This window comes from Eucalyptus grandis, chromosome 7 (assembly GCF_016545825.1).
Source record: "Eucalyptus grandis isolate ANBG69807.140 chromosome 7, ASM1654582v1, whole genome shotgun sequence".
NCBI lineage: Eukaryota > Viridiplantae > Streptophyta > Magnoliopsida > Myrtales > Myrtaceae > Eucalyptus > Eucalyptus grandis.
The window spans coordinates 44,628,433-44,640,751 of NC_052618.1; the positions used below are offsets into that span (position 1 = coordinate 44,628,433).

The following is a 12,319-nucleotide window of genomic DNA, read 5'->3' on the forward strand; positions in this document are numbered from 1 at the left end:
AAACCACTACCATAGGATTTAATATCATTTGTTGGGAGTGGGCAGCATAATCCCAATACCTTCACTTAGAGAAATCACCAAGAAAGAGCTCAAGTACAAGCCCATCAATATATTCAATTAGACCCATATTTACTCAAAAGCTTAAACTAATGGGTTATGAGCCAATCAAGATATATTAACTACTATATACTACATCAGTTCTCTGATATGAAATTTCTTTAATAAAACTCACATGTGTATCCTAACGAGGTCCACCTAAATTAAATTTGCAATAGAACTTATTAACAATCCCAAAACCTTGTTGCCTTGTTTGATGTCCCAGTGAGGTTAATTAGACTCTAATCAAGACCCATTGATTAGTTTCTCTAAATCACGACACTTCAGATCAAGCTCAAGATCTTTCGTCCCGTTCTGTCATTGAAGAATTTTAACTTATTTAATCTGTTAGATAACACTTTTACAACTTACTCTTAACATCTTGAGATAATGTGGGATCAATTTAAGAGGATCGAAAGAAGATTTCATGAGGATGGCATGTGTAGGGACCATGTCACCCCTCCACCATTGACACAACTTCTACTAGCCCGTGCGCGGGCAAGGGTCGACCCTCCTATCCTTCTCATCGAGCGGTAGCAATTCGAATCTCATATTATACCATACAAGAGTTTTGTTTTCAGATTTTTATTGATAGATAAGTTTTTAAGTTATCAAAGTACATATTTATGAAAAATTCCAAACTATAATAAATAAATAAATAAATAAAATAATACTACACAGTGTGCAATTCATAATGGGTTAAAAGTGTTCTATATGAAAAGTTAGTTACTAATTATTGATGAGTCGAAAGTTACTTATTCTTAAGAAAAATGTTGTGAAACTAACGGATCTTGCACTTGGAGGAACAAAAAATTACCATAGAAATGAACAGTGAACAATTAGTCACCAGAGATTTACGTGGCTCATTTCAATTGTCAATACCTACCCGGTGAGAAAATTAACTACCATAAAATCTACTATGAATCTAGGGAGTATAAATTTTACTGTCTTTCAATTACTTAAGTGTTTCCCAAGCATTAATTATAAACAAAGTGAAGCCTCAAGTATCATATCGTAATCTCATATGGAAAATTCACTCAAAAAATGTACATAAAAAAAAAAAAAAATCTTAACACTTCATCTATTGTGTATATAAAGGTAGAATTTCCATCTCCTATATATACATGATATTTCTTTCCAAAATAAGAGACACTACTAAAGCTAGAAAACCTAACCAAATTAAGGTTCCATTCATTTCGCAGAAAATAATTTCTGGAAAACGTTTTTGAATTTTCCAACGTTCGTTCCACGAAAAATGAATTTCTTGGGGAAATTTTTTTCCATAAAAAGAAAAAAGTTTTCTAAACTAGGAGAAAATATTTTCCATTTTTGAAAAGTAAAAAACATTTTCCTCACATGATCTCTCTTATCTCTCAACTCTACAAATCCTCACCTTCTCCTCCCTTTTCCTCTTCTTCTTTTCTTTTTTATTCGAATTATTTTTTAATTTTCTTTTTCTTTTTTTATTCGAGTTATTTATTTTCCTTTTTCTTTTCTATTTCTTTTCTTTTTTTTCTTTTTTTCTTTTTCTTTTCTTTGTTTCCCATCTACATCTTTCTTGACTAGTCATCGGTTGTTGTTAGGCGAACCTCGAGCTCATCGATCTCAAGCTCGCACTCATCAATCGGTGAGCCTCGAGCTTGACGCTCACGCTCGCCAATCTGGGGAGCAACAAGCCTTGTGCTTGTCGGCAAGCTCGAGACTCACCGGTGCCTACAACCGGCCAAGAAAGAAGGAAATAGAAAACAAAGAAAAAAAAAAAAAAAAAATGAATAATAGATTTTAAAAATTTAAAATCAATTTTTAAATATTATGAAAATACATTTTAAAAAATAAAATAAATGAAAAAGAGTATATGTAGAAAAATATTTTCTTTACCGAACAACGAAAAATATTTTCTATTTCATTTTCAGGTTTCATCCAAACACCAAAAAATAATTACATTTTCTTGGAAAATATTTTCTAGAAACACCACATTTTCCGCAAAACGAATGGAACCTTAGAAAATCAACTATCTTTACATACTCAAACTTGACATATATTCTCAACAAAAACTAATCAATTTATGGAAAAGTTACTAATCATGTAACAAGTTAATCGGCAACATGATATATTGGTACTTTTTTCGTATGAAAAATGGTGTCTAAGATACTCGTCTGATTGAAAATCTACCGACCATGAAAATATCAGTAGCGACTGATGCATACTAACTCTTCAAGCACATAAAGTCACCAATTCCTATGAATAAGTTGTCAACCATTTAGAGAATGAAAGTTATTTGTCCCCATGATAAATCGCTAATCTCGCGAAAATAATTATGAGTTTTTGACATATGCATACCCTTCTCCTTACTAGTCACGCACAAAAATAAGAATGGCGTACTCAATTATCGATGCTTTATTTTTCCTAATGAAAAGTTGCGGAACTACTACCTAATCACATCCTAGTAAAGTTTTGACAGAAATATTGAAAGTCTATTTATCTTTAATAAGCAACGCTTACGTAATTTAGAGAAAAGCAACTTCACATATATAGATTGCCAGAAACTTCTCCATAAGTGCTACAAAGATTTCACTACACAAGTATAAGATTCAATAGAAAAAAGAGAAAAAAAAAATCCCACGAAAAACCCCAACTATATCCACTATGACACATTTACCTTAAATTTAAATTTGTACCTATCTAACACATTTACCATCCTTTAAAGTTCCATCAAACGATATTTCCATCAAACGATATTTCCGTCAAAAATTTTAAATCATCCGACGTCCATGTAGACAGATTTTTAAAATTTAGACGGAGGGCAAATTAGGCCCCATAGATATAAATTTGGAATTTTTGGTATCACCAAAAAAAGTCAAGAATAAATGTCAAACTGGCATAGTATGATTTTTTTTTTTTTGGCTTTTTCCCTAGAAAATAATAACCATTGAAGTATTTATATAGCTAGTAATTCGGTCATGTAATTAGTTATTATATATGAGGGAAGTAACTAAACATGCTGAATATAAGTTCCTATTCCACTTTTATTTTCCCACACATACCAAATATGTCCTCAGTTCAGAGTAGGAAGAAAATCGCCCTTCCTCGGGGGGAAAAACGAGTGAGAAATCAATAAATAAATATCAACATCCTATTCCAAATGACTACACATCAGAGTGTCGCAGCGGCAAAAGCAGCCTAGGCACCAAAAGGTTACAAACAGTTTTCTGCATCTTGAGGAAAGACAGCAGCAGCTTCGGTATCACAGCTTAAGAAGGTGGTGATAATGAATAAATGGATATCAACATCCTAGTCCAAATGACTACACATCAGTCAAATGTGAGTCCGAGAAGTGAAACCAAGCCCCTAAATATTACATACAGATTATTTTCGCCTCGGAACTGTGCATAAGTTTAATGAAATGCATTTATACACGCGGTTCAGCAACAATTAGTAAGTCTCTAGAAGAAAACATTACAGTTTCGAACCAGAATCCGTCCCACCCCGAGAAGTGGATAAATCTGTGCTTCTTGATCAAATGGAACAGAGCCTCCAAACCAATCAAACAGCATAGGCATCCTGTGAAAAGGGCAATTTGTTAGGCAATTGCATGTAACTACGGTTATCGTAAAAGAGGGTCAAGGCTTAGGTCATCAGATAATTATGCATGACCATCATGTGCATTAAGTTTCAACTAATACTGACTGCAAATTCATACAATTGAATTAAATGACAGGTAGAGACTTTCAAGTCCCAGCTTGCATATAGTAGACATAATGCCAATTGTACTAAAGTAGGAGCACAATGAAGAAACTACTGCTGTGTGAAATTCCTTGGACATGCCGCGATTCAGCAGTCATAGTTTAACAAGTGCCTGCAGAGATGCAGAGAACAGCCCTCACAGTTTCTCATACATACCGTGCTGGCAAAACATTGTTTTAAGAAAATTGTTGAAAAGGTCAATCATTTTGCACACTCATTCAATTTTACCACCACCTCATAACCAGTTCACCGCTGACCATATTTGACAAAGTTATCAACCGCAATTTGTTAACAAAAATCCATCAAGGTGACATGGTACTATGTCCAGGGAGACAGTGGATATTAGTACAAAGGGATGCAGGAACACCCACAGAGACAGCTTACATTCTTGGAAGGCTGTCTATAACATAGCAACAAAATTGATCAAGGTCCTACGTCGAAGGGGAAGGTGGAGATTCCAGAACAATAGTAAAGACACGACTACAGAACATTATGTAGAAGTAAACCCGTTAAATGGGTGGGTCGGGTCGGGTCATAAATGGTCTGACTCAAATCGACCCATTTAACCCGTTTATAACCCATTTATTGCAATACAAAAAATTTGACCTATACCCGACCTATTTAACTAAACTTAAGAAAGCTTATTTCTTATATATATAAAAATGGTATTGCTAAAATAGTTTTATACTACACAAATTTAATGGACAATTTTTATAATTTTTGAAATAACTATTTTTAAAAAATCAAATTTTAATTATTTTATATTTTTAAAAATAAATTTTTAATTCTTTTTCTTTTTCTTTTTTAAATATATTTTTTTTTTTTTTTTCTTTCTTGTTCTTCTTCTTCTTTGGCCGGCCACGACGATGGCGGCGGCCAGCCGTAGGTGAGCCTCGAGCTCGCCCGGCTCGCCAACGCCGGCAAACTCAAGTCTCGCCAAATCGGCGAGGCTTGAGCCTCACCGATCGTCGTCGGCGAGGCCTTTGCCTTGCCGGATCCGGCGAGCTCGAGCTCGCCCCTCACCGGACGTCGGCAAAGCCTTCACCTCACCGGATCAAGTGAGCTCAAGGCTCGCTTGGCCAGTGAAAAAAAAAAAAAAAAAAAAAAAATATTATAATTAAAAAAATTATTATAATTTCGATTTATATATATATATATATATATATATATATATTTTTTTTTTTTTTTTTTTTTTTGTAAAGTTAAAAAGAGAGATTGTGAGGTTTTTGGTGAAAATAAGTTCTAATTCCAACCCATTTAAGACCCACTTAAGACCCACCTATTAAATTCTTTAATTATTAAACCCATTTAACTACTTTTTGTCAAAAAAACAAGTGACATATATATGACCCATTTAAATCATAAATGGGTCATATATGGGTCTAAGACCCGTTTTGCACCTTTATATAGAAGTCATGATTTCTTACAATATTATGCGCATAGGAAATGGACAGAAGAATAACAAAATAGAAAAAAACTTTACCTATTCAGTGAAAACGCTCATAAGATCATTCGACGAAAGTTGTTCCAATACTGGGATAGACACTTTTGCATCCACAAAGTCAAAGCTCGGTTCTTGTTTGACTCTACCTGCACTACTCTCCAGATGGACTTTTCCACTGTATATTTGTTTCAACGGTGGTCCATATTCATCAACTGTGAAAAGGCTTGGGGTGCCTGATCCCTTACTAACAAATCCTAGATTCTTTAGCAGTCCTTGATCAATGGCTTCACCTGACTTAGCATCATAAGAACCCTGGATATTGGAAAAATCAGAAACAACACCCGCTGCTTGTCCAACGATGTTATATTTTGCAGATGGATTCCGAAGTGGACAGCTATTGCTACTGTCAGCATTCGCTGAACTAGACGACAAAGTCAGTGAAATGGAACCTTGTACAGAGTAGCCACCAAGTACGCCAGAGGTTTTTAGATCTTTATCTGAGACCAGACCAGTATTTAAAGCAGAATTGCCTTGATATGATGGAAAACTGTAGTCAATGACGGCACTTCTATTGTAGGTGGAACTCTGGTTCACAGAAGCAGGACTACCCGCTGCTTGAAAACCAGCTGATGAGTGGGGAACAACAAGGCAAGATGGTTGCACATTAATTAAACGGCTAGGCTCTAGGAGAGGCTGTTGTGGCAGTTATTGCTGTTGCTGTTGTTGCTGCTGCTGCTGCTGTAATTGCTGCTTTTGCTGATACTGCTGTTGTCTTTGAAATATATCCATCAAAGTGTTATTACTCTGAATATTCGACCCTGCAACAATGTTATTGTTTCCAACTGTACTAAGGCTAGTAGCTTGCCACGGTCCAAATCCCGAAGGTGCATCCTGACTCGATAGAATGGACTGTTGATACTGCTTGGAGACATTAGATGGGCATTTAATCAGAGGCTGGCCAAAGGCCACACCATGTTCAACAGGAAGACACTTGGATCCCTGCAGGGAAGCTTGCAAGAGAGTTGGCTGATCAAATGACGGTAACACTAGGTTGCTTGTTGGTCGACCCAAAAGCTCAGATTGCAGTGCTGCTAACGCCTGCGGAGAAATCTGACCAGAGGCTGCCAAAGCTTGAATATCATATCTTCCCAGGGGACCCAACTTGATATTTGATTCTACAGTTCCACAGAATGAACTAGATATCCCGCCTTGCTGCTGAGCTACTCCACTTAATCTCTTCAAATACAACCTAAGTTTCTGAAATTGTTTGACACAGCCAGCAAAACTCAGTACCCAGACAAGATGATCATATGCAAACTAGATCAACTAGACATTCTGTGCAAGTGACAAAAGATGATATCATATTCAGTTCAACAACAGCTACAACAGTAAGCAGTTTCTGCAAAACCATTGAATTTTACAAATAATTACTTATTCATGCTACATCAGCATCAAAAGAAGTTTAAAAGAAAAGGGTGAATGACACAAATGGTCTCTGAATTTTGGTCCAATCAACAATGTGGTTCCTAAATTAAAAAACAAAAACAAAAAAATTGTATTTTTTTTTTTTTTGAAGTATGGCCATCGGACCGCCGGATCTAGCGGCCGAACCACCGAATCTGGTAGTCAGATGGCCAGATCTAGCCCCCGAATGGTCGCCGAGGTCGAGCAACCCTAGGCTGCCCAATCTCAGGCGATCGTCGCCTACAATTGCGTGACCTCAAACGACCGCATGGGTCGCGTAATTCAGGCCATCAGTCGCCTGGGTAGCGCGACCTAGGCGTCGCCTAAGGTCCAGCGATGGTCGCCAGGGTCAGGCGGTCGCCGGCGCGCGTGACCCCCTCGCTGGCGATCATCAACCTCCGATTGGCTTCTCCACCGGAGAAGATGAACAATTATCGTCTTTATTCAATTAAGGCACTCCTTGTATGCCATGTTCCAATGTGTCTTGCTCGATTGTAATCGCTCGATTCAAAACATCTTTGTACATTGTTAGTTCAAAAGGTATGAGCATAGTACAGATATCCAATTGAAGTAGCATTGAAAGTGTTAACCCTTACCTCTTTCACTAGTCGCAAAACCATCCTCAAATCTACTTCATTGATTAAAATGGGTCACGTATTACATAATTGTTGAGATACCTTGAGATATATTGACAAAGTCACTTCTTATCTTTACTTGGAATGACTCTGAAAAGAACTATGCATTAAAACCTTCACTAAAATCCTTCCATGAAATGACTACATCATTACCTTCGAAGGCCGGTCTAGTTCCTTCCCACCAACAAATAGCTTTGCCTTCAAAACATCGAGTGGCAAAGTTGACTTTTTGTTCATCACGAACATTCTTGGCTCTGAAAATCTCCTCCATGTTTCTAATCCAACAGTTGGCCTTGAAAGGATCCAATTTTGCTTAACTTATATGGGTCCGCCATTCTCAATTGGATGAATGTGCATAAGCCAATTACTCCATCTTCACTTAATTATTTCACTTGACTATATTAGTGAAGCATTGCCTACATGAACTTAGTCGGAGGAACCAACTCTTGGGACTTTTCCTTGGCTTCATGCAAGTTGAGACTCTCATCAAATTGGTCCTCTAATCTCCTCCTTGAAGCTATACCTCGAGAAGCTTGAGGCATATCTCTAGTATGGGGGTAGCAACTCCCTTACCTTTGCAACTCCTATGAAGTAAGGCAAGCGTCTCTGAGTTGGAACACATGGTCACCCGAAACCAAGAATGAAACTATATCTTAGTATCTAAAAGCCTAAGCACTAAATTCTATCATATGATCTCACATTGTTTGAAATATGTACTCATAAAAGTTAAAACTTAAACTTTAATACCAAAAGATGTCACGCCCCAAAATTACAAAAATATGGGGATGACGTGGCCGTCCTTCCCCACGAAAGATGCAGCTTCAAATATAACTAACAACCCGATATCAAAATATATATCTCCAACCATATTTACGTATCAAATAAACCAACTGGTTGGTTACAATATCAGAGTTTCCTTAATCCACCACAAAGAATATGTACAACCAAAACTCTCCCAACAAACTTAAAAGAATAATATACACTTATTCCTTAAGCTATACCCAAAAGCATGACTCCCAAAAGTTTCCCATAATAGTACTCTCGTCCTATTTGCTGTTAACTGAGGGACCTGAAAAACATGAAGAATGAGTAGAATGAACAACCACAGCTCAATGAGTAATATATAACTTCTAAGAAGCAACATTTCCCTTTCATATCTATAAAATCAAAACATGTATCATTGGTTCAATTCAATAATTGAACTCGTCATATCTCATATCAATAGTTCATTCCATGCTCAATATCTAACTCAGTACTCCAAAAATGACTCACGAATTTTACGTTATCATGTAGTACTTAGTTCTTACCCAATGTATATCAAAGGTACATGGCCCTAGATGGCTCCCACAAATACATTATCATGCAATACTTAGCTCTTTATTACGCGTGTTAAAAGTGCAAAACCCTAGAGGTGGCTCCCACATGACTTAAGTTGCCATGTAGTACTTAATTCTTGACTATAAGGCTCTAAAGGTGATTCATACGAAGTTTCGTTGTCATGTAACACTTAATCATTTACCAATTCACATTACAAGTAGTTTTTTAAACCCAAAACGTATCATCTTACAAGAGTTATCTCATAAATCAAATGTACAAAATAGCACGCATGACCCTTCAAGAATAGTTTATCGAACCATCCCCAATAACTCAAAAGTATCAAGCATTTTATTCAGCTTTATACAACAAATATGTCATCACTTCCATATATATATGTATATATATATATATATATATATATATATATATATATATCCTTACCTCAATACATAGGTTTTACAAAATCAAAAAACGTGTTAGTACTATGATCTTGTCGTCTACGACCCAACAATAAAAGGTACTGATATTGTCAAACTTGCGGTTTAAGCGCTACGTTGCGTAGTTAAATTGGCTTGTTTGGCATGCGCATATGAAATCCCCTTTGTCTCTTCCCTATTTTTCTTTCTCTCTCTCTGTTCTATCTCTCCCCCGGCAGCTCTCGGCCCCTTTTAAAACCGAGCGTGACCTGTTTCTGCTTTCCTTCTCCTTTTTTCTTTTTTTATTTTGTTTTCCTTTTTTTTTTCGGGTCCCACCACCCATACGAGGTCAACCCCGGACGGCCGGACGTGATAAAGAGCGTGCCCTGATTTTGCTTTCCTTCTCCGTTTTCTTCTTTTTTTTTTTTTTGGTTTGGAATATGCTTAGTAAACCGTACCCTCATATAAATTATAATTAATCCCCCACATATTTTCGAAGAGAGAGAGGGAGAATTTTGTCTTGTTTGGATGCTTGTGTTCTTTCATAGAGTCCACAAAATGTGTGGCTGGGGATTCACAGTCCATTTTCCAAGCTAAGGGTACGGTTAACCAAGTATATTTCTTTGGCGAGGCTCCCCGCGCTCGCACCGCTTTGAAAAGTCAAATATTACGAAGCAACCTTGAATAGCCGGACATGAGATAAAGAAATGTCAAGAGTCAAAGAAGGCAGGGTGACTTCCAACTGAAGACAAACAAGGAGAACCTCTGAAGGCCAATGGGGCGGACTGAAGAAACGTCACGTTCGGCTATGATAGCTGTGCCAACAGTCGGAGAATATATAATGGTAAAGGCTTTAGATGAAACGCACACAAAGAAGAGGACTTAACCAGAGCACTAGCTCATAAAACTTAACTAGCCGAGAGAGAGAGAGAGAGAGATGAGCAGCAGCGGCAAGGAGGAGGTGGCGGTTATGGAATCGTACCCGATGAACGGTGGGGATGGCACATTCAGCTACAACAAGAACTCTAATTTCCAGGTTCTTCATTTGATGTTAAGTAGATGCATTTCCAAGCAACCATTTCTTAAATTTCATGGAATAGAGCTAAATGATAGAATTAATTGTTCTGTCTTTCGCTAAGCTTTGCCTGAATTCAGCTTTTGAAACTACTCTCCGGTTGTTCATCTCTTGTGACCCCTTATGGTTTCAACGAGACAAGTATCAAATCATCAAATATCGAACTTGCTACTCTGACATGCATCGCAGAGAGTGGCAACAAACGTCGCCCGGGAGACAATCAACGAGGTGATCGCAGAGAAGCTCGACATAAAGCAATTTTCTCCTGCTCTGACCACTTTCCAGATCGCGGATTTAGGCTGTTCGGTCGGGCCAAACACCTTCCTTGCAGTCCAAAACATCATAGAGGCAGTCCGACGCAAGTACGAATCACAAGGCCTCTCCTCCCAACTGCCTGATTTCCAAGTCCTGTTCAACGACCACGCGTCCAATGATTTCAACACCCTCTTCGCTTCCCTGCCATCTGACCGACCGTACTACGCAGCTGGTGTGCCAGGATCCTTCCATGGGCGACTGTTCCCCAAGGCGTCCCTCCATTTCGTGCATTCGTCTTATGCGCTTCAATGGCTTTGCAAGGTGCCTAAAGAATTGGTTGATCCAAATTCCCCAGCATTTAACAGGGGAAGAGTTCACTACACAAGTGCTCCCCGCGAAGTGAGCGATGCTTATACATCTCAGTTTGCAAAGGACATGGTGACATTTCTGCACGCTAGAGGTGAGGAAATTGCGAGTGGAGGCATCATGGTTCTAGTCATGCCCGGGATTGCTAATGGCATTCCTTATTCACGTGTACCATCGGGCGTGATGTTCGACCTTTTGGGGTTCAGCTTGATGGATATGGCAAAGGAGGTAAAAACTGGAAACATTGTCAGCAAAATTTTCTTTCTTACCAAAAATAGTTAAATATGTGTGCAAGTGTATATCAGCATAGTTCACTTACAGGTCTCACAAATTTAAATTTAGCGAAAATATAGATAATCCATAGTTCATGTCTCATTTGTGCATGTCTTAATGTGTTTATCATATGCATGTGGACCCTTTAACGGATTTCTTAAGGCTTTCATTCCATCGTTAGTTCACTTATATTCAAAGCAATCCCATTGAGTTGCACAGATGACTTGATGAAAGTAACTCTCTACAGGGTATAATAAGTGAGGCTCAGGTGGATTCATTCAATTTACCAGTGTACGCTCCCTCTCCTGACGAGATGACGGCACTAGTAGAGAGCAATGGGTGCTTTAGCATAGAGAGGATGGATTTAGCAGCTCCTGGATCGAAGATCGATGTCTCGTTCGGAGGGCATGCTTGCATGCTGCACTTAAGAGCTGGAATGGAAGGCATCATCAGCAAACATTTTGGAAGCGAGATAATTGACGACCTGTTTGATCGTTTTCTCGAGAAAACCAATGAATTTTCCGACCGTTTAAACTCTGCATATCGTCAAGGAAGCCAACTGGTAGCGATACTGAAGCGCAAATAATGCGCACCTGGGAGTGGGCTCCGCACTTTTTTCAAATAAAGTTCCAGATATCTACTTTCCTCTTCGAATTCATATGTCCCATATAAGGCACTTGAAATCTGAATACGGTGAGGATATTTAGCATTTGTCCTGGTATGATCTTTACAGTACTTGTACTGCAACTTTTGATGAAGTATCAATGTATTGAACTTTTTGGTACTCTTGAAGCTTCGTTAAGCAAGAAATCATCACCTCCGCAATGACGTGCACCAAGAAGGTGCTTCATCAAGAAATAAAGTCAAGCAGCATTACGATGCTTGTCCTCATACATGGAGTAGCTTTGGCACATAATTCTAATTTTTTGATTCTATAAGTAACTAAAATATTTGAAATTTGATGTGTTGGGCTTTCTTTTCTACTGAGCTGGACTGCATAACTTCTTTCAATTTGTCCCACGAGAAAAGAAGAAAGAAACTAGGTAGATTGTCTCGTGAGACCTAGAATCGAGTTAGTAAATAATTGCTTCACTAGAAGCTGTTTTCCAAACTGCAGATTTTGGTGCAGTGAGATAATGAGTCGCAAATTTTTCTGCTCCTACTTTTTAAGATAATATTGTACTTTTGGCATCAATATGATCTTTAAATTCCTCGTAAGAAAATCTTGTTAATC

At 37.9% G+C, this 12,319-nt stretch overlaps 1 protein-coding gene and 1 pseudogene across 1 annotated transcript; one reads left to right on the forward strand and one right to left on the reverse strand.

The window, feature by feature from the left end:
* Window positions 1-3,186: 3,186 nt before the first annotated feature.
* LOC104455626 lies at window positions 3,187-7,629 on the reverse strand (annotated as a pseudogene).
* A 2,304-nt stretch (window positions 7,630-9,933) lies between these two features.
* Window positions 9,934-11,976, forward strand: LOC120295522 (loganic acid O-methyltransferase-like). The gene is made up of 3 exons (XM_039316735.1): window positions 9,934-10,152; window positions 10,381-11,040; window positions 11,333-11,976. The coding sequence occupies exons 1-3, from the start codon at window positions 10,054-10,056 to the stop codon at window positions 11,669-11,671; spliced, it is 1,098 nt and encodes a 365-aa protein (XP_039172669.1). The 5' UTR covers window positions 9,934-10,053; the 3' UTR covers window positions 11,672-11,976.
* Window positions 11,977-12,319: the final 343 nt, after the last annotated feature.